The 21518-nt window shown below is 36.6% G+C and overlaps 1 protein-coding gene across 4 annotated transcripts in view; it reads left to right on the forward strand.

Annotated features, from left to right (window-relative positions):
* SEC24B (SEC24 homolog B, COPII coat complex component) overlaps positions 1 to 21518 on the forward strand; it is a 100096-nt gene that overhangs the window by 41198 nt on the left and 37380 nt on the right. For 2 of the 4 annotated variants that reach the window (XM_037156036.2, XM_053657024.1), the window contains exons 3-4: positions 1715 to 1888; positions 12659 to 12763. The exons of 1 other annotated variant lie outside the window; for it this stretch is intronic. In XM_037156036.2, the coding sequence (XP_037011931.2) occupies positions 1715 to 1888; positions 12659 to 12763 (279 nt within the window). The remainder of the gene's footprint in view (positions 1 to 1714; positions 1889 to 12658; positions 12764 to 21518) is intronic. One more of the 4 variants, XM_053657025.1, reaches the window with a different exon arrangement.

The raw sequence follows: 21518 nt of genomic DNA on the forward strand, positions 1-21518 counted from the left end.
AGAAGCTGCTTACACTGTCCTCATTTTTTTAATTATTTTTTCTTCTTGTTCTGATGTGTTGTTTTTTAGTTCTTTATGTTCCAAATCATTGATTTGATTCTCAGCCTCATCTAATCTACTATTGTTTCCCTGTAAATTGTTCTTTATTTCAGTTAGTGAATTCTTAATTTCTCACCGGAGCTTTTTTATGCTCTTGAGATCTACACTAAGTTCCTTTAGCATCCTTATAACCAGGGTTTTGAACTCTGCATTTGTTAGATTGCTTATCCCTGTTTTATTTAGCTCTTTTTCTGGAGATTTGACTTTTTTTCTCATTTGAGTCATGTTTCTTTTTACCTCATTTTAGCAGCCTCCCTGTGTTTGTTTCTGTGCGTTAGGTAGAGCTGCTGTGACTCCCAGATTTGGTAGTGTGGCCTAATGCAGTAGGTGTCCTGTAGAGTACAGAGGCACAGCCTCCCCTATCACTCAAGCTGGCTACTCAAGGTGCGTCCTTTGTGTGGGCTGACTACACCCTCCTCTTGTAGTTGAGCCTTGATTTCTGTTGGCAGGTCAATGGGAGGGATTTACCCAGGCCAGTCAGTTGCAAGGACTGGTTGTGACCACTGACCACCAACCTCCACCCTCTGTGGAGAATCAGATGTGCAGGGACAGGGTGGTGGTGCTCTGATATCGTCTGCAGCTGTCCACTGGTGCGCAGGCTCTGGGGTTTCCAGGCTGATGCAGGCCAAGGTCAGCCCCCACCCGTGTTTGTCCCAAGCCACTCTGACTTGTCTATAAAGCAATATGAGGTGGTTGCTACTTGTGCTGGCTTTGAGATTCCCAGGAAAAGCCAAACTGAATCTAGGGTGGCTGCCGCTAGTGCCATGCCTGGGGCCACTTAGCAAGATGTATGGGGCCTGGTGGCTCATTGAAGCCAGCTGTTGCTTGTTTGAGAGAATTTAGAAAGTCGTGAAGCATGAGCTGAGACCAGCCATTCCTGTGGAGAAGTATCTGTGAACAGCATGGGTGGGCCTATAAGTTGGATGGGACAGAGACTCAGGGGATCTCCAGGGAAGGGCAAACAGTGTTAGCTAGGTTGATAGAGTCTAAGATATGGCACCAGTCCTGCTGGCTCTGTGGCTCTTTGGCTCTGTGGGCCTCTGCCCACCTTTCTGTGTAAGAGAAAACTGTTCCCCGGGTTCTTGTTTTGATGCCAAACACTTCAGTTTCTCCCTGTATGCCATTGGTGCCTTTCAAGCTGTGACCTCAGTGCTGGAACTCAGAGAGAGTGAGTCTGAGTAGGTGATCCATGTGCTGGTTCTTTAAGAGGAACTGCTTGGGACACTAGAAGGTTCTTCTACTGAGTCCCCACCAGTTTTTGCAGCCAGAAGTTATGGCGACTTATCTCCTTGTCACTGGAACCCTGGGCTCAGGGGTCTGGGGTGGGGCTGGGACTCCTCACTCCCGAGATGTCCCTCCTGAATTTGTATCCACCACAGGTGGATGTGGGGCCAGCCCATTCTGTGTCTCTGCCCCTCCTACCAGTCTGGATGGATGTGGTTTGTTTAATTCTGTAGTTGTAGGACTTCCATTCAACTTGATTTCTGACTGTTCTGAGTTACGGTTGTTCTATAATTTAGTTATAATTTTGATGTAGTTGTTCAAAGAGGTGAACCATGTTTACCTATGCCACCACCATCTTGACCAGAAGTCTGAAATAGCTTCTTATCTTCAGTTGCAGATTCTTTATCCTGTCCTGTTATGCAAAATGTTCAGCCTCCGAAGTCCAGCCCAGTGGTACCCACTGCTGTGTCAGGAGCCTCTTCAGTGAGAACTCCTCCTGCTGCAGGCCACTTCTCGGAACCTGTGGCCTCAGTCACACGGCCATCAGAGCTGCCACAGCAGAAAGGTATTGGAGAAACTCGTTATGTATACAGCACACATACACACGCTATTCAAAATAGGTGATTTTTAAAAGTCAACTGTATAGCCATGATTTTTAGGAAATATGAAAATAGTAATATATAATTTCAGTTCAAATACAACGGTTTTGTCTTTCATATATTCACTTTCAGTCTCTATGACTATATTTTACATAATTGCAATCATAGTTTAAATACTATTTTGTATTTTGCTTTTACATTTAGTAAGTTATTCAGACTTCTTCATCTAGCTACGTAGTCTTTGTAGTCATTTTTCTGGCTAGTAATTCATTGAGTCAATGTATTATAATTTATTAGTCCATCCCTCTATTCATGGAACATTTACTGCCTATTTTTAAAAGTTATTATAGTTTCTTTTATAATGAATACCCAAGATTTCCTTATTTTATGTCTTTCCATATCCTATTTGATGATCTCTATGCTTTGTCATTATTATTAGTGGGAAAAGCAACTTTTGACCCAACTTGGTGAATGAGAGGGGCAAAAATGAAATTGTATTTTACTTTGGAGCATTGACAAATGATACAGTTTGTTCATGTGCTTGTAATAAGTGACAGGCAACTAAAGTGTGTTGTTTTCACCCTGTTTTCTCACATTTTCTTTCCTTTTGGAAGTATTTGTGATTATTTTCTGTCTGGCTAAAATTCCAAATCTACTGGTACTTCAGGTTAATATATTGTAGTTTTCATTTGATGAGAGATAACCAAACTGTTTTTAGAAATCTGCAACTTGTATTTCCAGAGCAACAATTAGTAATGTTTTTAGGGACTGCACATACTGTGTAATAACAGCTTCTGACTTTGCATAGAAAGAGCTCTCTCATGATCTGAAACTCAGAAAAAAAGCATCATAAATCCTTAGGCTGATTTCACTGCCTGTGTCTGCTGAGTATTTGTGTAGTCCACAGTGCCTTTCTATCATTTGATCAGATTATACATTACAAATTTTTTATTTGGTTTTATAGGAAAACCAACTCCAGCACCAAGGAGTGTCCATTGATTTCCAACCATCCAGTGGGTATATTAGGAACAGAATCTAGTTTTTTAAAGTGTTTGCCTTCAAAGTGAAGGACTGGTAGGAAAGTTTTGCTTGTCATGAGTAAGCATAGGTTGAAGCTCTAACTGAATGAATGCTGTCTTTTTTGTTATTTTCCTTTGCATCAACGACTCATTCCATTTCTTAACTGTCTTGCTTGTTTTGACCTTTTAAATTACCTCTGCTAATTTTTTTCTATCATATTTTCTTTTTGATCATTTTACTTTAAATGCCATGTTGTTATCTTACTGTGTCATTTTTTAAACCACTTTCCTACTAAACAATCATAGGTATGTTTCCTTTTTTCCTTACTAAGTAGATTTGAAAAGAGAAGGAGCTACCATTTATTGAGTACTTACAATGTGCCAGTTACTTTATATTTATTATTTCATTTAATCCCCATATCCTATGATGTCAATATTACTTTTTTTTACAGGTGAGAATAGTGAGAGTCACAAAAATTTGGTAACCTGCCCAAGTTATAAATTTAAGCAGTATAGTGAAAGATTTCTAACTCAGACCTTTCTATCATTATGCTCTTTCTATGAGCAAAAAATGAGGCCGAATTTTTTTGTCATTGGCTGTTAAACTCTTAATTTACCTAAAAAAGCTCCTGACTTGAATAAGTAACAGAAAAGATAATACTGGAGACATTTGAATTGTAGCTTTTCATATTCCTTTTTCTTAAGTAGGAGGTTGGGTTCTCAGTGGCCTCTGCCTTTGGATAGTCTGGGGTACACAGCTGATTGATTGTTGGTGCGAGTTAGGGCTACCATGTATGTTGTGCAAGTTGTAGTTTACTCGAATGGTGCCTCCTGCAGTTGCGCAGTGTACGGCCTGCATGGGACCTGGCGTGGGCCTGATGTGGCTACTAAAAAAGTACCACCTACAGATGAGCCTTTTTTCTCCCAGCGTCAGAGATACCCTTGCTTAGTTATTCTGTTTAGGACTCAGCAATTTTTACTGGTTTTTAGAGGAGAGGCTTCATATTTTTGCTCCTAATTTTTTTTTTGAAAAAACTCTGTAACTACTTAAGCATTTTTCAGATTCCCATCTACAATTTTTCACCAAAATTTTTAAGTTGCCGCTATGTAATTTTCAAATATTGCATATGTTGACTTTTAAAACAAAGATGTGCTATTATTCTTTGAATCTACTGGAATGTACTTACCTTTTTCCTTTAAAAAATACCCAAATGAGCCCTTCTTTAACATTTGGAAAGTTTTTCCTTTTTCTCTTTTATGTCATACCCTTTCCTCTGAATGTAATGGTACAGTATATTCTTAAGCTAGAAACTCTTTTACCCACCTATATCATACTTCTCTGCCACAATGATACCATCTATATAAATTGAAATTTTTTAATTTGTTTTATTGTCTATGACCAAAATTCTAAGCATTAACATTATTTTCTTCTGGATTAAATAAGCAATACAATATTATTAGTATATAGTTGGTCAAAACAACATAAACATCATGACTTTTGGTATTTTTTAATATAATGTACATTTTTATTGAAAATACATATTTCATTTAGCTGAATCCCTCTCCCTTCTCCCCAGCTTAACTTTGTGTATCTGAATTGTATGATTCGTTGTTAGACTGAGATAAACATTAGCTAAACTTTATTCATTGTTATTTTTATACATATAATAGAAATTTTGTTAGTGTAATGTAGATAAGAATGATATTTGAAGGGTTTTATTAAAGCAATATTTATTCTTTTGGATTTTTAACCTCCTGAGTTATGTGTCAGAAATTTTTATTGTTGTTAGATGGTATTTTCCAGATGGTATTTTCCAGAGAGTCACTGACATTATTATTACTTTAATGTAGCAGTTTACAGTTTGAAAATACCTTTCACCTGTCTGTCACTGGGTCATCATGTGAAGCAGGCATAGCCTATTTCATATCCCTTTTACAGATGAGGAAAGTTTGGTTTAGAGAGGTGGATCTCGTGCACGAACACACACAGACTACCAAGGAAGGGGGGAAGACCTGCTGCCAATCTTCTGCCACAAAACCCAGTGCCCATTTTACTGATTCAGTAATTATTCAAAACAGTGTGAATTTCATTATGCCATTGCCAGTATCTTATCCTTTCAGCGTATCTTTATCAAAACCTAAAGCTCTGATGCAGGTCATTTATTTTATGGATGGTGTCTCTATATAACGTAATTGGTAAAGGCAATCCTTATTTTTAAACCAATGGGACAAATTTTATTCTTTGTGAGAAAGTCTGACTTAATTTTTTATTCCAGGGAAATGTTTCCATAGAATTGCAATGGGTATCATAAACTCCACTGAGAATTAAATTGCAGCATATATCTTTTAAGCCAAGTTACTATATACAATCAAATTTAAATGTGGAAGATCTAATGTAGTTTTTTATGATAGGCTATAAAAGCTGTGCAATGAGTAATTATACTGTTTCTCATTACCAAATTTGAAAGAAAGCAGTGTAATGTGTACCTAATATTAAGCTATTTATGAAGAAAGGATTATCTTGAAAAGCATTGAATTCCTGTGGTAAATATATGTACTGTGTTTATCAAACTCTGGTTATTTGACGTTTTACAAATATTTGCATTAGGGATCAAGTAGAAATATCAGAAGTAACTTAATTTCATCAGTCATCATAATAAAAAAGGATGTTCCCATGTATATAATAAAAAGAAAGATGTACATTACTAAGTAGTAATAGGTTTATCTGCCAGTAAACACTTTTTTGTTAAAAGGAGGTAGAAAGAATTAAATATTATATAACATGAAGTGGGAAATTATAATAATCATGTTATGATAAAATAGGTTGAAAAGTACTTTATTGAACAAGTCATGTTGACTTGGAAGGAAATCACGTAGAATTTATATCTATGAGTTTAATCCAGTGTATCTTGAAAAAGTCAGTAGTCCTAGAAAACATTCTACTTGTTTTTAAAAGAATAAGCATTACTAAGGATACCACTCAGGTTGGTAAAGTTTTTTTTCTAACTGATGACTTGCCTGAGGAATAAGTATTAACAATAGATTAAAATAATTATTTTAAATTAAGTATACACAAAACATGTTTTTAGGTAATAGTTAATATTTGTATATTATTTAGTATATTTCAGGCACCATTCTAAGCTTTGTACTATGGATATTAATTCATTTAGTCCTCAAAACACTATTTGAAGCAGTTATTACTGTTATAGGAAAACGAAGCAACCAGACACCGAGGGATTCTGGAGTACGAGGTTTATTGTTTAACATGCACGGGCCCAGAGGAGTCATTTCCAAATTCTGAGCCCCGAACAAAGGATTCTTGGGGTTTATATAGATTAGGGGTCTCCCTATCTACGTGGCAAAGCAGGATACAGAAGCAGAATGCGGTAATTAGTTCTATCTACGGGGCAGAAGCAGAGTTCAAAGGCTAAATGTAAAAATTGGTTCTATCTGCGGGGGTGCTAGTCCCAACCCTACTGACTATCCGGCTATCAGCATTCCCAGCAGGGGTGCTAGGTGAGTCAGAGTCTCCTAGGACCTCTCCCTTCATTTCCAGTCCTCACTATCCGGCCACCCGCCCTCCCAGACGGCCCCATCATTCTCTCTAGGGCGCCTGGGGCCTGGGCAAATAAAGGTTAAACAGAGGTTTTTCAAAGTTTCCCATATCATTACCTCACTCACAGATGATGTGATGAAGAACAGAAAGGTTAATAACTTGCTCAGGGACACACAACCAATAAGGGGTACACCTAGAATTGAACCCACAGTCCTCATCTTTTCCACAGCGTCATGCTGCTTGTCAGTCAGTATTTCTCAGTGTTTTTGCTTTATTCTCAACAGGACTCCTTCGAAAGCAGTGAGTTGTTTGACAGTAGTGACTGGAGACCACATACATACAGAATTATTAAGTAAATGTATCACCCTACTTCTCAATATTTCTGAATTAATATTACAGTGAGAACCAACCCTATTTCTAACATGTTTCATCTTTAATTGTAATGCGTATGGCAGGGTGAAAGAAAGTCAATAGATTTATGATGCCTTGATTAATTATTTAAGGAAGGAGGATGTTTTCCCTTTAGCCTGAGATTTTTGTACCTCAGGGCAGTGTGTTATGTAAGATATAGATTAAGTTAAGAATACTTGTTTCTTTTGTGGAGTGAGAGAAACACTGTTAACACCAGCACTTTCCTAAGTAGGTAAGTTTTAGGAAAGAGAGTACTATGGAAATTGATTCCCTTAAAACCATTCTTTTTTGAGAACCCTTGGAAATTTTTCTAGTCTGAGTATCTAGTTTGAAGACCATGTAGGCAAGATAACAGTTGCTCATAAATGTGAATGCTTGAATTTTAAAAAGCTAGCCCCCACAAAGGATTTGTTCTCTGAAGACTAGTTTTATTTATTTCCACCGTAGCTATATTTAGGGAGCAGTGAAGAAACCTTTTATTAAGTAGCCCCAAGGATATGGTCTCTTGGAGAGTTTTGCCTGAAGGTACTTTAATGATGGGTACTTTAAACCAAATACCCTTTGAAAATTATTGGAGCCCTGTTAGTTGCAGAACTCCTAATAATGTTAGTTGCAGAACTCCTCACATTCTATCTCTTATGGTTTCTTGCCTCTTCATTTAATATAGTTATACCTTGGAAGTTCAGATTAAGACAGAATAAGTTAGGATATAGCATCCCCCCCCCCATTTGGTGGTGTTGGTCATGATTGGGATGGAAGGTACTCCATGTACATTTTTGCAGTGGGCTTTGGGTTGAGCTCTGGAAGGCAGGACATGTTCTTACAAATGCAGTCTGTGTTTGTTGTACATAGGTCTGGTTGTGGAAGAGGATCACAGTAAAGGCACTTGGGAAACTCTCGTAACCATTCATGTATAACAGAGCAGTGACTTGGCTGAAAGCTCCTTTCTGACCTGTAATTCCGCATTTGTTGCAGTTTGTATGTACTGGACCCAATCTAGAACAGGGCTCTTCAATGTGGATTGATCGTTATTCTGGAGCTCTTACTATATTCTTCTTTGAATTCACTAAAATGTCATATCCAAGTTCATTTAAACAAGCAAAGGAAGGCTAAAATCTGAGCATATTGTCACATTTGAGGAAGGGCTTAAATCTCGATACTTTCATATCTAGCACTTCTTTTAAAAAAATTGCATCTCTTCAGGAAAATTTTTTAGTATTTTGGGTGACATTCTGGTAATATAGTACATTGACAGGTATAATATAGTCTGAAATGATATTATAATAAATAGTAATTACTTTATGTTCTCTTATTCATAAATTTCTTCCAGTGCATTGAGTAGTTCTGTAAATCTTTTTATCATTGTACAGTCATCTCATATGCTTCTAAGCATTAGATATTTTTTCCAATAAGTGAAATAAATCCATTTTTATTCATTAAATATGGAGAAAGAAAGGAAAATATTTATCTTATAATACATATGGTGTTCCTTTGATTATAGAGTCAACAACCTACATATTCATTCAGTCATGAAAAGAATGAACTCTCTTCTGATTTTTCCCTCATTATTGGCTTCTCTTAGCTCATAAATATACATACACATACAGAGTGGGGCAAAAGTAGGTTTACAGTTGTGACCACGTGAAAATAGAGTTTATTTTTGTATTATTTATTTTTATCATCTTTTATTTTCCAATTTCAGTTGACATACAATATTATTATTAGTTTCAGGTGTACACCCTAGGGATTAGACATTATTTAACATACAACGTGATTATCCCAGTAAATCTTGTATCAATCTAACACCACACATAGTTATTATAATATTATTGACTATATTCTCTTGTTATTATAATATTATTTCCTATATTCTCTGTGCTGTGCTTCACACCCTCATGACTAACTATTCTGTAACAACCAATTTGTACTTCTGTTCCCTTCACCTTTTTTGCCCGTCCCCCCCAAATTCCCTACCATCTGGCAACCATCAAAATGTTCTCTGGATCTGTGAATCTTTTTGTTCTGCTTTTTCATTAATTTTGTTTTCTAGATTCAATTGTTGACAAATATGTACTTATTTTCATTTTATTGTTTATGTTTTTTTAATCTTTTCCTTCTTCTTAAAGAAGACCCTTTAACATTTTGTGTAATACTAGTTTGGTGGTGATGAACTCTATTAGCTTTTTCTTGTCTGGGAAGCTCTTTATCTGTCCTTCGATTCTAAATGATACCCTTTGCTGGGTAGAGTAATTTTGAGTGTAGGTCCTTGCATTTCATCACTCTGAATATTTCTTGCCAGTCCCTTCTAGCCTGCAGTTGTTTTTTGGTTTTTCTTATTTGGAAATCAGCTGACAGTCTTACGTGGGTGGGGAGCTCTCTTGTAGGTAACTAACTGCTTTTCTCTTGCTGCTTTTAAGATTCTCTCTTTGTCTTTAACTTTTTGCATTTTAATTGTGATATATTTGGTGTGGGCTTCTTTGGATTCATCTTGTTTGGGACTCTGTGGTTCCTGGACTTGTATGTCTGTTTTCTTCACTTCCCAGTGAAGAAGTGTCCATTCCCAGGTTAGAGACATTTTCTGTCATTATTTTTTCAAATAGGTTTTCAGTTTCTTGCTCTGTCTCTTCTCTTTCTGATACCCCTATGATGCGAATGTTGGTACTCTAGAAGTTGTTCCAGGGGCTCATTACACTGTTGGGTTTGGGTTTTTTTTTTCTTTTTCTTTTTTCTTCTTGCTGTTCTGCTTGGGTTTTTTTTTTTTTTTTTTGCTTCCATATAGTTCAAATTGCTAATTTAATTCTTAGTTTCATCTACTCTACTGTTGATTCCCTGTAAATTATTCTTAATTTCAGCTAGTTTATCCTTCATATCTTATTGGTTCTTTTTTATGGTTTCTATGTCTTTTTCATGCTTTCGAAGTTCTCACTTAGTTCCTTGAGCATTATTATAACTATTGTTTTGAACTCTGTATCCAGTAATTTGCATGCCTCCGTTTTATTTAGTTTGTTTTGTTTTCTGGAGATTTCTCCTGTTCTTTCATTTGAGACCTGTTTCTTTGTCTTCACATTTTGCCTAATTCCCTGTGTTTCTCTCTGTGTATTTGATTAGAGCTGCTATGTTTCCCTCACTTGGTAGAAAGCCTGTGTGTAGTATGTGTCCTGTAGGGCCCAGTGGTGCAGCCTCCCCAGTCACCTGAGTTGGGTGCTCCAGGTGCATCCCTCTGTGTGCTGTGTGCACTGTCCTGTTGTAGTTGAGCCTTGACTGCTGTTGGCATCACTGGGAGGGATTAACCCTGGGGCCACGCTGCTAACCAAGACTGGCTGCCACAAGTGTTGGGCCTGAGACCACTTAGCAAGAGGTATAGGTTACGCAGAGGCCAGATGCTATTTGTTTGAGAGATTTGGGCAACGTCTGGGCAATGTGTGAAGATAGGCCATTTGTATGGAAAAGCCACTGCAAACAGCTTGTGTGGGCCTGCAAGGTTGGTAGGGAAGAATCAGCAGCTCAGGGCAAACAGCGATAGCCAGGTTGATCAGATATCGCACCCACCTGCCATCTCTGTGGGGGGAGGGCTCATACAGTGGCTTCTGCCAGTGTTTTTTGTCTGGGAGAAAGCTGTGCATCATCCCACCTCTCACTGATGCCCTATAATTCAGTTCTTCCCTGTATGCCCTTGGTGCCTTCAAGCAGCTGCCCCAGCACTGGAGCTCAGAAGGCGTGAGTCCAATGAACTCTATGCCTGGGCCCTTCAAGAGGAACTGCCAAGAACCCCAGAAGTACTCCATCTCACTCAGCCTTAATCGCTGCTGGTTTTTCACAGTCAGAAGTTATGGGGACTTCCCTTCCTGGAACTGGAACTCTGGGCTTGGGGGCCTGGTGTGGGGCTGGGACCTCTAGCTCCTCCTGGTGTGGGGACCTCCGCAGCTGAGATAGTTCTCTCAATATTTATGCAACACTCATAGGTGTGGAACCAGGCTATTCCATTTCTCCACCCCTCTTACCAGTCTTCATTTGGTTTCTTTAATTCTCTAGTTGTAGGACTTCATTCAACCAGATGTCAGCGGTTCTGAATGATGTCAGTTGTGTAGTTCAGCTGTAATTTTGATGTGGTTGCGGGAGGATGTGAACACTGCATTGCCATCTTGACCTGAAGTTATTATTTATTGTTATTGAATTATTTTCCACATGAACAACTGTAAGCCTGCTTTTGCCCCATTCTGTATGTGTACTTTTTAAAATACAATGCTAATTGCATTTTTAGAAAGAATTTCATTTTTAAAGAAGTCCTTGAATTGAAATATTTCTTTTCTATAAAAATCTTTTTACTATACACTTATGTTTAATTGTAACCTTCTTAGTATATTTAACCTCAGGTCTAATATTAGTTAAATTTTCATTTTAACTAGGCTTTCATTAGAGGAACATGGCCCTCAGAATTTGGTTTTTCAAGGTATCAAGTTTATTTCTTGTATTTTTTGGAATTATGTAAATTGATTTTTATTTTCTCAAATGAATTTGTAATAACTGCCACCTTATCTGTATTTAGATGGTGTTTCAGTGAAGCCAGCAGATTTTTTCATGACTTTTTTAGTCAGTCAGAATGTGGAGATTGCAGCTTCACACAGTTTAAACTTTCTTTCCCTTTAAGCTCAAATTTTACTTTTTAATAGTTTTTTTCTTACTATAGACATAGTTACGCTTATCCATATTAATTTAAAAGATCACCTTAAAAAAAAAACAGTGAAGAGTGCATCAAGGGTACGTGTGATTTTGGTGAGGTTGGGCTTCATTTTGCTTCCAATATTGTGAAATGTGTTTGAAAATTCACTGTATGTTCCTGGGTTTTTCTTTTTTAAAGTTGATCTATAAGATTTTCCTTACAGGTGGTTTATTCTTATTTATAAAGTGTTTTTATTAAGATTATTTTCCCCCTTAAAATTTCTGTGGATGTCAATTTATTTATTAAGTATTGATTTTACCACATTAATGAAATAATACAAATTCCCAATCAGCTTTATAAAGGGAAGTATTAAACAGTTACCAGCTGCTGTGCCTTTTCTACAGAATCTCACGGAGGACCACGTCTTCACCTACTTCAGACTCACAAGCAGGCAGTAGACTGAAGTTGGATGATTGGCCATTCCAGAAAATACACTTTTCTGTAATTGCCACACTTGCAGGGTCACCATTAATAACCTCCCTCCCTTTTTTTGAACATCTGCTGTGAACAGAGAACTATGCTGAATACAGTTCTTTAACTGTCATTCTTTTTCCGTTATGAGAACTGAGTTACCATCAAGGTGGCATTAGCAGAAGGAAGGTATCAAATACCTATCTACCTGTGTTGTATGCTGTATATATTCATATCAGTATAATGATCACTGCTCACCAAGAATGCACAGTCCCAAAGGAAGTGTACCACAATGGCCCTAAGGTTAAAGAAGGTAAACATTTATAGAGCTCAGAAGGATTCTCAGACATTATCATTGCAGTTTCCTGTATCAGTGTAATTACATGGTACTTTTTTCACACTTAAGTCAGACAGTTCATATTAAAGCTGCTTTTACTAAACTGCTTTCAGAGATTTTCTAACCATTTCAGTTTTGATAATAAATTTGCTAATATTAATATGCATGCTGGGGTGCTCTTTGGAATGTCAGAGTTCTTTCTCACTTTTAATGCAATGTCAAATTTTATTTCTCATCTTTCCTGTTGGTTTGACTCTTGTGTTTGTGCTTTCCACTTTACAGGCATGCAGTATGGTGAATATGTTAATAATCAAGCTAGCTCCGCACCAACTCCCTTGTCATCAACTTCCGATGATGAGGAAGAGGAGGAGGAGGATGAGGAAGCAGGTCTGCTTTAGCTTTACACCAGTTCTTAATCTTTTCCTACTCAAGGTTTTCTTTTTCTTTTTCTTTTTTTTTTTTTTATGTCCACAGTCTTATTAGCCTCTTAAAAAAGTATTTTTGCAGATTTAGCTCAATGAACATGCGTGGTTTAGGTTATAGAAGGTGGGGATCACTTGAAATGAGGTGTTTTGCTTATTTGTTTTGTTTCTCCTCCTTTAGACATTTTGCCATTTTTGTTAAATAACAATACATCTTTCAGGGTGGTAGAGTTCTTTCTTCTTTTAGAAATGCATTTCTCCTTATACCATGTGAAAGAATAAGTATTGACTGAAGCTTTTGAATGTTGATTGCTCTAACACCCTTTTAGGAGTAGCATTTTATTTTCTGCTTTGCATGCTAATGTAGTCTAATCAAAATGAACCATTTGAATTTTATAACATTGATAGAAAAATAGGACGATGTTTTTTTGAGGTCCTTTTGGCACATATTATATATTTAGAAAGCCCCATAGTTGTAGTTATTTTCCTGCTTTGTGTAATAGTTCACATTACATCTTGTTACTTGAGGAAATTATATATATTATTATGTGTTGCAGCCTGTTTAATTTTCTTTCTGCTCTTAATAGAACAGTGCTGAATGTTAAGCAGTTCAGTCTCTCCATTAATTTTAATAGTGTAAGACTGAACCAATAAGTGATGACCTTTTCAAGTTATTGTATGTATGACCGTGATTCTCTTTCTGTTACCTTTATTATTGAATGGAAGGATTTATGCTGTATGCATTTCATTAACTAAATTTCGATTTCTTATGCATTGAGAGTTCCAGATGAGGGGTAATTTTTCCTACTCTAAATACATAACTGCCCATCTCTCTGAATTTTATGTAATTTTTATCTTATATAATTTCAATCTTATAGAAAAGTTGGGAAAATGAGCAAAAGAAACTCCCATATACATTTTCCCTAGATAGATATTTTTTGACCCATTTATTTTATAATATCCATGTAGTTTTTTCTACATCACTTGAAAGTAAGTTGGGGATATCATGAAGCTTTGCCCCTAAAATCTTCAGTATGTATTTCCTAATTGTAAAGATAATTTTTCTAATTGTTGTAGGTTTTTATGGAAAAAAAAAACACATTTATTTGAGCAATAAGAACTGCAGCCCGGGAGAGAGAGATCAGGTAGCAACCTAAATTGTGCTCCAAAGGAGAGGTCACCTCTGATAGAGAATCTGCCTGCCCATGATTCCCACTTTAATGCATTAAATGAGGTTCCCAGATTGTGTAGTTCTGACTAGTTTAAATCATGCAGTTCTGATTGGTCAGTATAAATACAAATTAGGATATAATTTGCATAGTTATGATTGGATAGCGCATGTCTCAATCTATTGATCAAAAGATGAAACCAGGGCTTCCCTGAAATAGTTGACAACAAGTGAGTACTGTGTGGAAAGCAAAAAGGTCAATCTGAGGTAATTTTCAGTACACAAATAGACAAGGAACCCATCAGCAAATAGCCAATGGACTTTTATTACTCATTAAATTTGGACCTTCGGTTGACCATGGGAAGTCCCCTGTAAATTACTTCACAGGGTGAGATAATATTTTATATAACATAAATACAATACAGTTACCAGGAAATTGAACACTGATACAGTAATGTCTGCTACACAGTACATAGTCAGATTTTAACAGTTGTCTCAATAAGATCTTTTATATCTGTTTTCATGGCCAAAGGATTCAATCCAAGGTCATGCATTGAATTTAGTGTTCATTTTTGTTTAGATATAAAGGAATAGTCCTCAACCTTTTTTTCTCTTTTCTTCACTTTGATATTTTTAAAGAGTATAGGGAAGTTATTTTGTACAATGTCCCTCAGTGCAGATTTATCTGATATATCCTTGTGATTAGGTTCAAATCGTGTATTTTTGGCAGGATTTTCACTGAAGTAATGTCTTGTGAGTGCATTCTGTCGGAGGCACATGGTATCGGTTTGTTCCCACGTTAAGGTTAATTTTGATCTGTTAAGATGGTATCTGCTTAGGTTCTTCAATTTGTCCTACTTTTCACTCTTGAAATTAATAAGTAATTTGATGCTATATAAATATTCTGTTCTTTATTGAACCATCACTAGTTTTAGCATTCATTGATGATTTTCTAATTCTAGTATTCTTTATTTAGTAGTCATGGGTTCATTATGGAAGAACTTTTCCTGCTCCCTTATTGATTTCTTTGAGTTTATATTGACTTGTGGATTCTTATTTTACACAGTGGGTTATAATTCATTACTATCATTAGTTATTTTGATAGCTACTTACCCTAAACTTGGCCAGTGGCAGCTCCTTGACACTGTCTTTTTAAATGTTCCCATGAATCTTGAAGCACTTAGTTAAATACCTTAGGGCTCAGTAAGGTGTTCCCAGCTGGTCTTGTACTTACACTGCTGCATCCCTGGAGAATGAGACATTTCTCCAAGCAGTCCTGGTTCCTTTAGTAGAGAAGGGTATTTCAGAAACCAAGATTTGATTGTAATGTATGATCAGTACTACCATTGGCCCTGAGATAAGATCATATTCTAATCTCAATTTATTCTTTTCTAAAATTTTACAAGGCAGAGATAATTGGCTCCATTTTATAGATGAGTTGATCGTGGTCTGCACAAGTTAGGTAACATTTGTCTGGTGGCACAATACTAAGTAGCACAGTGGTGATGCACACTGAGTTCTCTGTCTCCAGAAGGGTGTGAAAAGAAAGGCTTCTCTGTCTCCTAGTGAGAACACAGCACTGGAGTAGGGAGGGACTAAAGGACGTGTGGCAGGGTGTGGTCACATAGTATATTCACATGTCGTCCTCCTCTGCCTTCTTTATTTTGCAGCAAAATAATAAGACTGTACTTTGGACATTTTTGCTAGAACCCTGGTGTTCTCTATTCATAGTTTCTAAAAAGAAAATCATTTCTGTTGCTTGAAAAATGAAAGGATGTTCTCAGTGAGGGGAATGAAAAATGGAAAGAAAACCTAGCTTTAAAATGAAATTTAGTTTTATTTTTTAGAACCCTACTCAGTTACAATAATTTTTTTAATATGAAAAGAGATAAAATAAACTGGCTTGCATTGGTCTGGGGATTACATATAAGTATTTCTTTTTTAATCTTTTTATAGGTTTTTTACATTTATTTTTTAGTTATAGTTGACATATTAGTTTCAGGTGTACAACATAGTGATTATGCTTTTACATATGCCAGATGGGTTACATATTAGTATTTCTATAAAGTAGAGATTTGGAGTGCTCTAATTTTTAAGCATTTCAGTGTTAATTAATTTTCTGTGTTCCTGAGATTTTTGTGTGTTTAGGTTATGTGGAATTTTTCTCCAGTTTTGAAAAATGTATTGAGCAGTAATGAAATATCAACTAGCAGGTTTGGAAATCAGAAGCACTGCTCTTCAGAGGTAGAGTCACCGTGTACTTACTGTAGCTTCTCACTTATTCAGGCCTGGAGTTTCCTTGACAGCAGGTCTGTCCAGCAGCCAAGTCCAGGAATATTTATTTTCAACTTTCAGTTTTTAAAGAAAACTTTTATTTCAGTTCTGATTTTATATTAAAACCATCTAATTATATTTTTTAATTATGTGCTGTAACTAGGCTTCCTTTTTAAACTTTCCTCATCAAATTCATATTTGGAAGCTAAAATAGGATTTGTACTAGGGGCAGACATATTTGGTTAGAAATGTCTAAAAATTCAGAATTGTTAGAAAATAAATTTAAAATTAAAGAAAATGGTTTCCATTTTTAATTCTTCTCTCCTTTTTGAACAAGTATTTGCTCCTTCACTTAGTGCTAGAAGAGAACTTTCATTAGTTTTAGGTACAGTAATGCAGACAAGTACTGTCATTGCTTCTAATGGTAAGGAATACTGACTTGAAAGTGGGAGTGGAAAGGAATAAACAGTGAAAGAAAAATTGAGAAGTGAAATAAAGTGAAAGGAAAAAAGGGAAAACAACAAAATCTAATTCAGACCCCAGGCCGTGACCAGCACTCAGTCCCTAGATCCGCTGGTGTTCTCTGGCCTGCTGTGCAGTGCTCCCAGTCGCCTGCCCTGCAGGGAATACTCAGGTTGGGAAGAGGTCAGACAACAGGAAGCTCTCTCCCGTGGTTCTGGGAATGCTACATGTTGTAAGTGATGTTGGAAAAAACCATTTTTTTTTCATGAGTTTTAAGATGCTAGTCAGTTTTTGTTTGACTTTCACACAAGGTAATAGTAATTAATTCAGTGCCAAGCACTATGTCAGAGATAATGTTTATGGTTTGCTCAGTTATGTTAAAGGCAATGTCATTTGGTATACAGAACAAGTTAAGCTGAATCCTATAGATAATCAGACAATACTGGTCTACTTAGCTCTAAATTCCAAAGAGAATTTTTTTAAGTAAGTAATACAGTATTATTAACTATAATCACCATGCTGTAAATTAGATTCTCCCATGCTAACTCGTCTTTTCTTAATACTTTTTAAAACTTTTTTATTGATATTTTTTGAGAAAGAAAGAAACATAAGTTTGTTGTTCCACTTATTTATGCATTCATTGGGTGATTTTCTTATATGTTCCCTGACCAAGGATCAAACCCTCTAGTTTGGCACATCGGGACAACACTCTAACCAGCTGAACTGCCTGGCCAGGGCCCAGACTAACTCATCTCATGACTGGGACAGTGTACTTTTAGATCAGCATCTCCCCTTCCCTCTCCACCAAGAGAATTTTTAAAGGTGTTCAACCCTATCTTTCCCTTTAATGGATGTACAATTTTACTCTAGTTTGGCACATCAGGACAACACTCTAACCAGCTGAACTGCCTGGCCAGGGCCCAGACTAACTCATCTCATGACTGGGACAGTGTACTTTTAGATCAGCATCTCCCCTTCCCTCTCCACCAAGAGAATTTTTAAAGGTGTTCAACCCTATCTTTCCCTTTAATGGATGTACAATTTTATTATTTAAACAAGGAAAGATGCATTGACTTCAATGCATATTTAATATATTTTTAAGTTTTTATAAATTTAAGCCAGTTCCTTAGTCTATAAGGGATGTAAGAGGATATCCATGCTATCAAGAAAAGTATCAGTTTGAGAGGTTTGGTATTCACCTACATAAACAGAAAATATGGTAATGTGTTTGCAGGTAGTACCTGTTCCATGAACATCCACTCTGCAGACATTCTGTGTATATGATTGCTGTCAATAGCTGTCCATGTTCTCATACAGTGAAAGCGGGCAGAGTATTGGGGCTAAAATGGCGGGGATTTGGTACGAGTGTTTAGAGTAGAATTCAAAAGGTACTTTCAAATAGAAATTGTGTTCACATGGTGATTGGATGTCTAGGCGAGCTGTAAATCTAATTAACTGAAATACTAAACATTTGCAAATGCTGTATTGTTGCTGGCCTGCTACAGATATATAGTATTTAATCAGTAATACGGATTATGTCTTTATGAAAGACATTTAAAACAAAATTACAGTGAGTCCTATGTTAATGATAGTGTTTTAAGAAATCTACAGGAGAATCTGGAACCAGATGTAGGGAGGGCTGACTTGGAAGATTCTTGGGGGTGTCAGTAGGGCATATCTGAGCTGAATCTAAAAAGAGAAGTTGTAATTAGGCAGGTGAGGGATCTGGGGAGAGACAGAGATACTTCTTAAAGCAAGAAGATTGAGAGAAGATGGCCCATTTGGGGAACTTTAGTGAATTTGGGATCTATGGTCTGCAAAGGACAGTGACCAGAAGAATCGTGTGAGTCCAGGTGGGGTGGCGGGAGAGATCTTTGAGAACCTTGTACAGCAGATCCTTGAATGATGTAATTTTATTATAAAGTTAATGAGATACCAAAGGAGCTTAACTCTTGTTTAGATCCATTAGCCTGTGGTCAAATTGATTTCATTATACATTGTTTCACTTAAAGTCACAGAAAATAATGTTAACTGTCCTCATATTAAGGTATTTGGATTTTATCTTGAAGGTAGTGAGGAGTCACTGAAGGCATTACTGGGAAAATAACAGCCAAATTTGCATTTTAGAAAGATCTCTTACAAAAGATTTCATTGGGTCATATTGAAACAAGAGGCTCTTAGATCAGTCTGGTGAGAAAAATGAATTCTTAGGCTAAGGTGGCAGGAAGGTCGAAGAGGAAGAGTGAAATCATTTTCACAAATTCAAAGTAATTCAGTTAGCAGCGATAAGTGTTAAGGGATGTTTGGTTGAAGCCTGAGAAATAACAATTGGCTTTATCAGTCAGGAGATTCCTGTCTTGTTTTTTGTTTTTCCCCCATTTGTAGCACTGTGTGAGGGGGTAGTGGGGGAAAAAGAGAAAATGAAGAACATTTCCTGAGTCTGGCTAACATCTGTTTAATATATACAGTAGCCCTGTGGAGTAGGTGTTGATTTAAAATCTGTTGTTACAAATAAGAAGTGTCTCAGAGGTGTTAGGTGTCTTGTCCATTACCTCTCAGATGATAAGTGGGGGAGATGGAATTTGACTTAGACTTTTTCCATGTTTTATGCAAGTTAGGAGGAAATAAAATTTCAAAGTATCTGGTGAAGTTAAAGTTGAGCAACACTAGTCAGTACATTGGGCATCTTTGACCCATGTTGCTTGTGTTTTAAAGAGAAAACAGCTTAAGTCTCTCTTTTTTTTTTTTTTTTGTTTTCAGTTTACTGATTGTAGAGAGAGAGAGAGAAACCCGTCAGGGATATTTTTGTTCCACTTACTTCTGTAGTCATTGCTTGCTTTTTGTATGATCCCTGACTGGGGACGGAACCTGCAGCCTTGGCGAATCAAACCAACTCGGCTCCCTGGCCAGGGCCTGAGTGTTTTTTAAAAGGCTTAAAAGCATCCTGATACTTCCCCCCCACTTCAAAGATTCTGAACTATTCTTATGATCTGTTCTCCTCCTTACTTCCTCAGATTTCAGCTCTTCCTGTCTTCCTCCTCCTCCTTTTCTTCTTTCAGTGTGGGACAGGGAGCCAGTAAAAGAAAGAGGGAAAGTTCTTCCCAAGCACTGCATTCAAACCCCCGTTTGTTCTGAGTATTAACCACATCACTAGTTGCAGTGTGACGTGACTGAGGTGAATTGGGCCTATGCCAGGTTTAAGAGTGAGGATAGTACCAAAGCCTTTGTTCCACTGGGCCCAGCTGGTACGGAGAAAGCAGTATTTTGCTCGGTATAATTGTTTCAAAGATCAGTACTCCTCCCTTCTAAGAGTTTTATAGTTTTAGTGCTTACATTTTGGTCTGCGATCCACTTTAAGTTAATTTTAGTGTAAAGTGGAAGGAAGGGTACCTTTCCTTTATTCTTTATTCTTTATTCTTGTACATGTGGGTATCTCATTGTTCCAGCACCATTTGTGGAACAGGGTATACTTTCCCCATTAAAATCTCTTGGCAAATTGTTTTGTTTTGAGGTGAAATTTACATAATAATAAATTAACCATTTTAAAATGTACAGTTCTGTGTTATTCAGTACATTCACAATGTGTGCAAATACCAGTCAGCCCTATCTGATTGTATCATTTTGGTTTTTGTGCAATTCTGCGTAGTTCTCTAACTTTATGAATGTACTAACTAAACATTTTATTATCCCAAAAGAAAATTGTAACCATTAAGTAGCAACTTCCCATTTCCCCTCCTCTCAGCTTCTGGAAACCACCAGTTTACTTTCTAAGTTTCCCTATTCTGGATATTTCATATAAATGAAATCATATAATATGTGACCTTTAGTGTCTTACTTGTTTCACTTAGCATGTTTCAAGGGTTATTCATATTGTAGCATGTATTTGTACTTCATTCTTTTTTATAGATGAATATCATCCATTTGTGTAGATACACCATGTGTTGTTGTTCATCCATTCATCTGTTGACAGAGATGAATATTTGGGTTTAGGTGTGTTGTTTTTTAATGCTTTTACTTTCAGCTTTTGGCCTTATTCTTAAGTTATAAATTCACAAATATAAAAAACAGAAAGGAAGAGCCATTACTTCCCATCCTTAAGAGTGACGACATATGTACACTTTGTGTCTTCCACTTACTACTTTGTAGTCCTCATGGTTTGTCTAGGTTACTTCATATCCAGTGTCTCATCTAAGCCTCACAAGAACATTTAAAAAGGAACAGAGGGCATTTTTTTAATTGTCCTCATTTTACAGAAGAGAGTATTGATGATTGTCACTTACCCAAAGTTATATAGCAAGTAAAAGACAGAATCTAATGTAATTGCAGTCTTGTTCTAAATCTGTTCTTTTCTGGTAGTAAAATCATCCTACACAAAAAGCTTTAGCTGTTATGCCATGACTCAACTTACTTAATTCACATGGTTGTCCCACATTATTTAATAAGATAATTATGCATACCTATGTTTTTTATATCACAGTTAAAAATGAACTTAAACTGTAGTTTAAACCCCATTTATAATATTGTTGTTAAGAGCTAGGAATCAGCCCTGGCTGGTGTGTCTCAGTGTATTGAGCACTGGTTGTGGGCCAGGTGCTGGTTGATACGAGAGGCACCCAATTGATGTATCTCTCACACATTAATGTCTCTCTTCATCTTTTTCTCCCTCCTTTGTCCTGTCTCTAAAATAAATAAAAAAATAAATAAAAATGAAGAGCTAGGGATCATGTCTGTACCATAGAATTTTGTCATACGGTGAGAAAGACCAATATTTCTGACACAAGAAACAAACCGTGTTCACTTTTGGTTTTATCCTTTA

The sequence above is a fragment of the Artibeus jamaicensis genome, unplaced genomic scaffold (genome assembly GCF_021234435.1).
Source record: "Artibeus jamaicensis isolate MK-2021 breed Jamaican fruit bat unplaced genomic scaffold, CSHL_Jam_final scaffold_3222, whole genome shotgun sequence".
Lineage (NCBI taxonomy): Eukaryota > Metazoa > Chordata > Mammalia > Chiroptera > Phyllostomidae > Artibeus > Artibeus jamaicensis.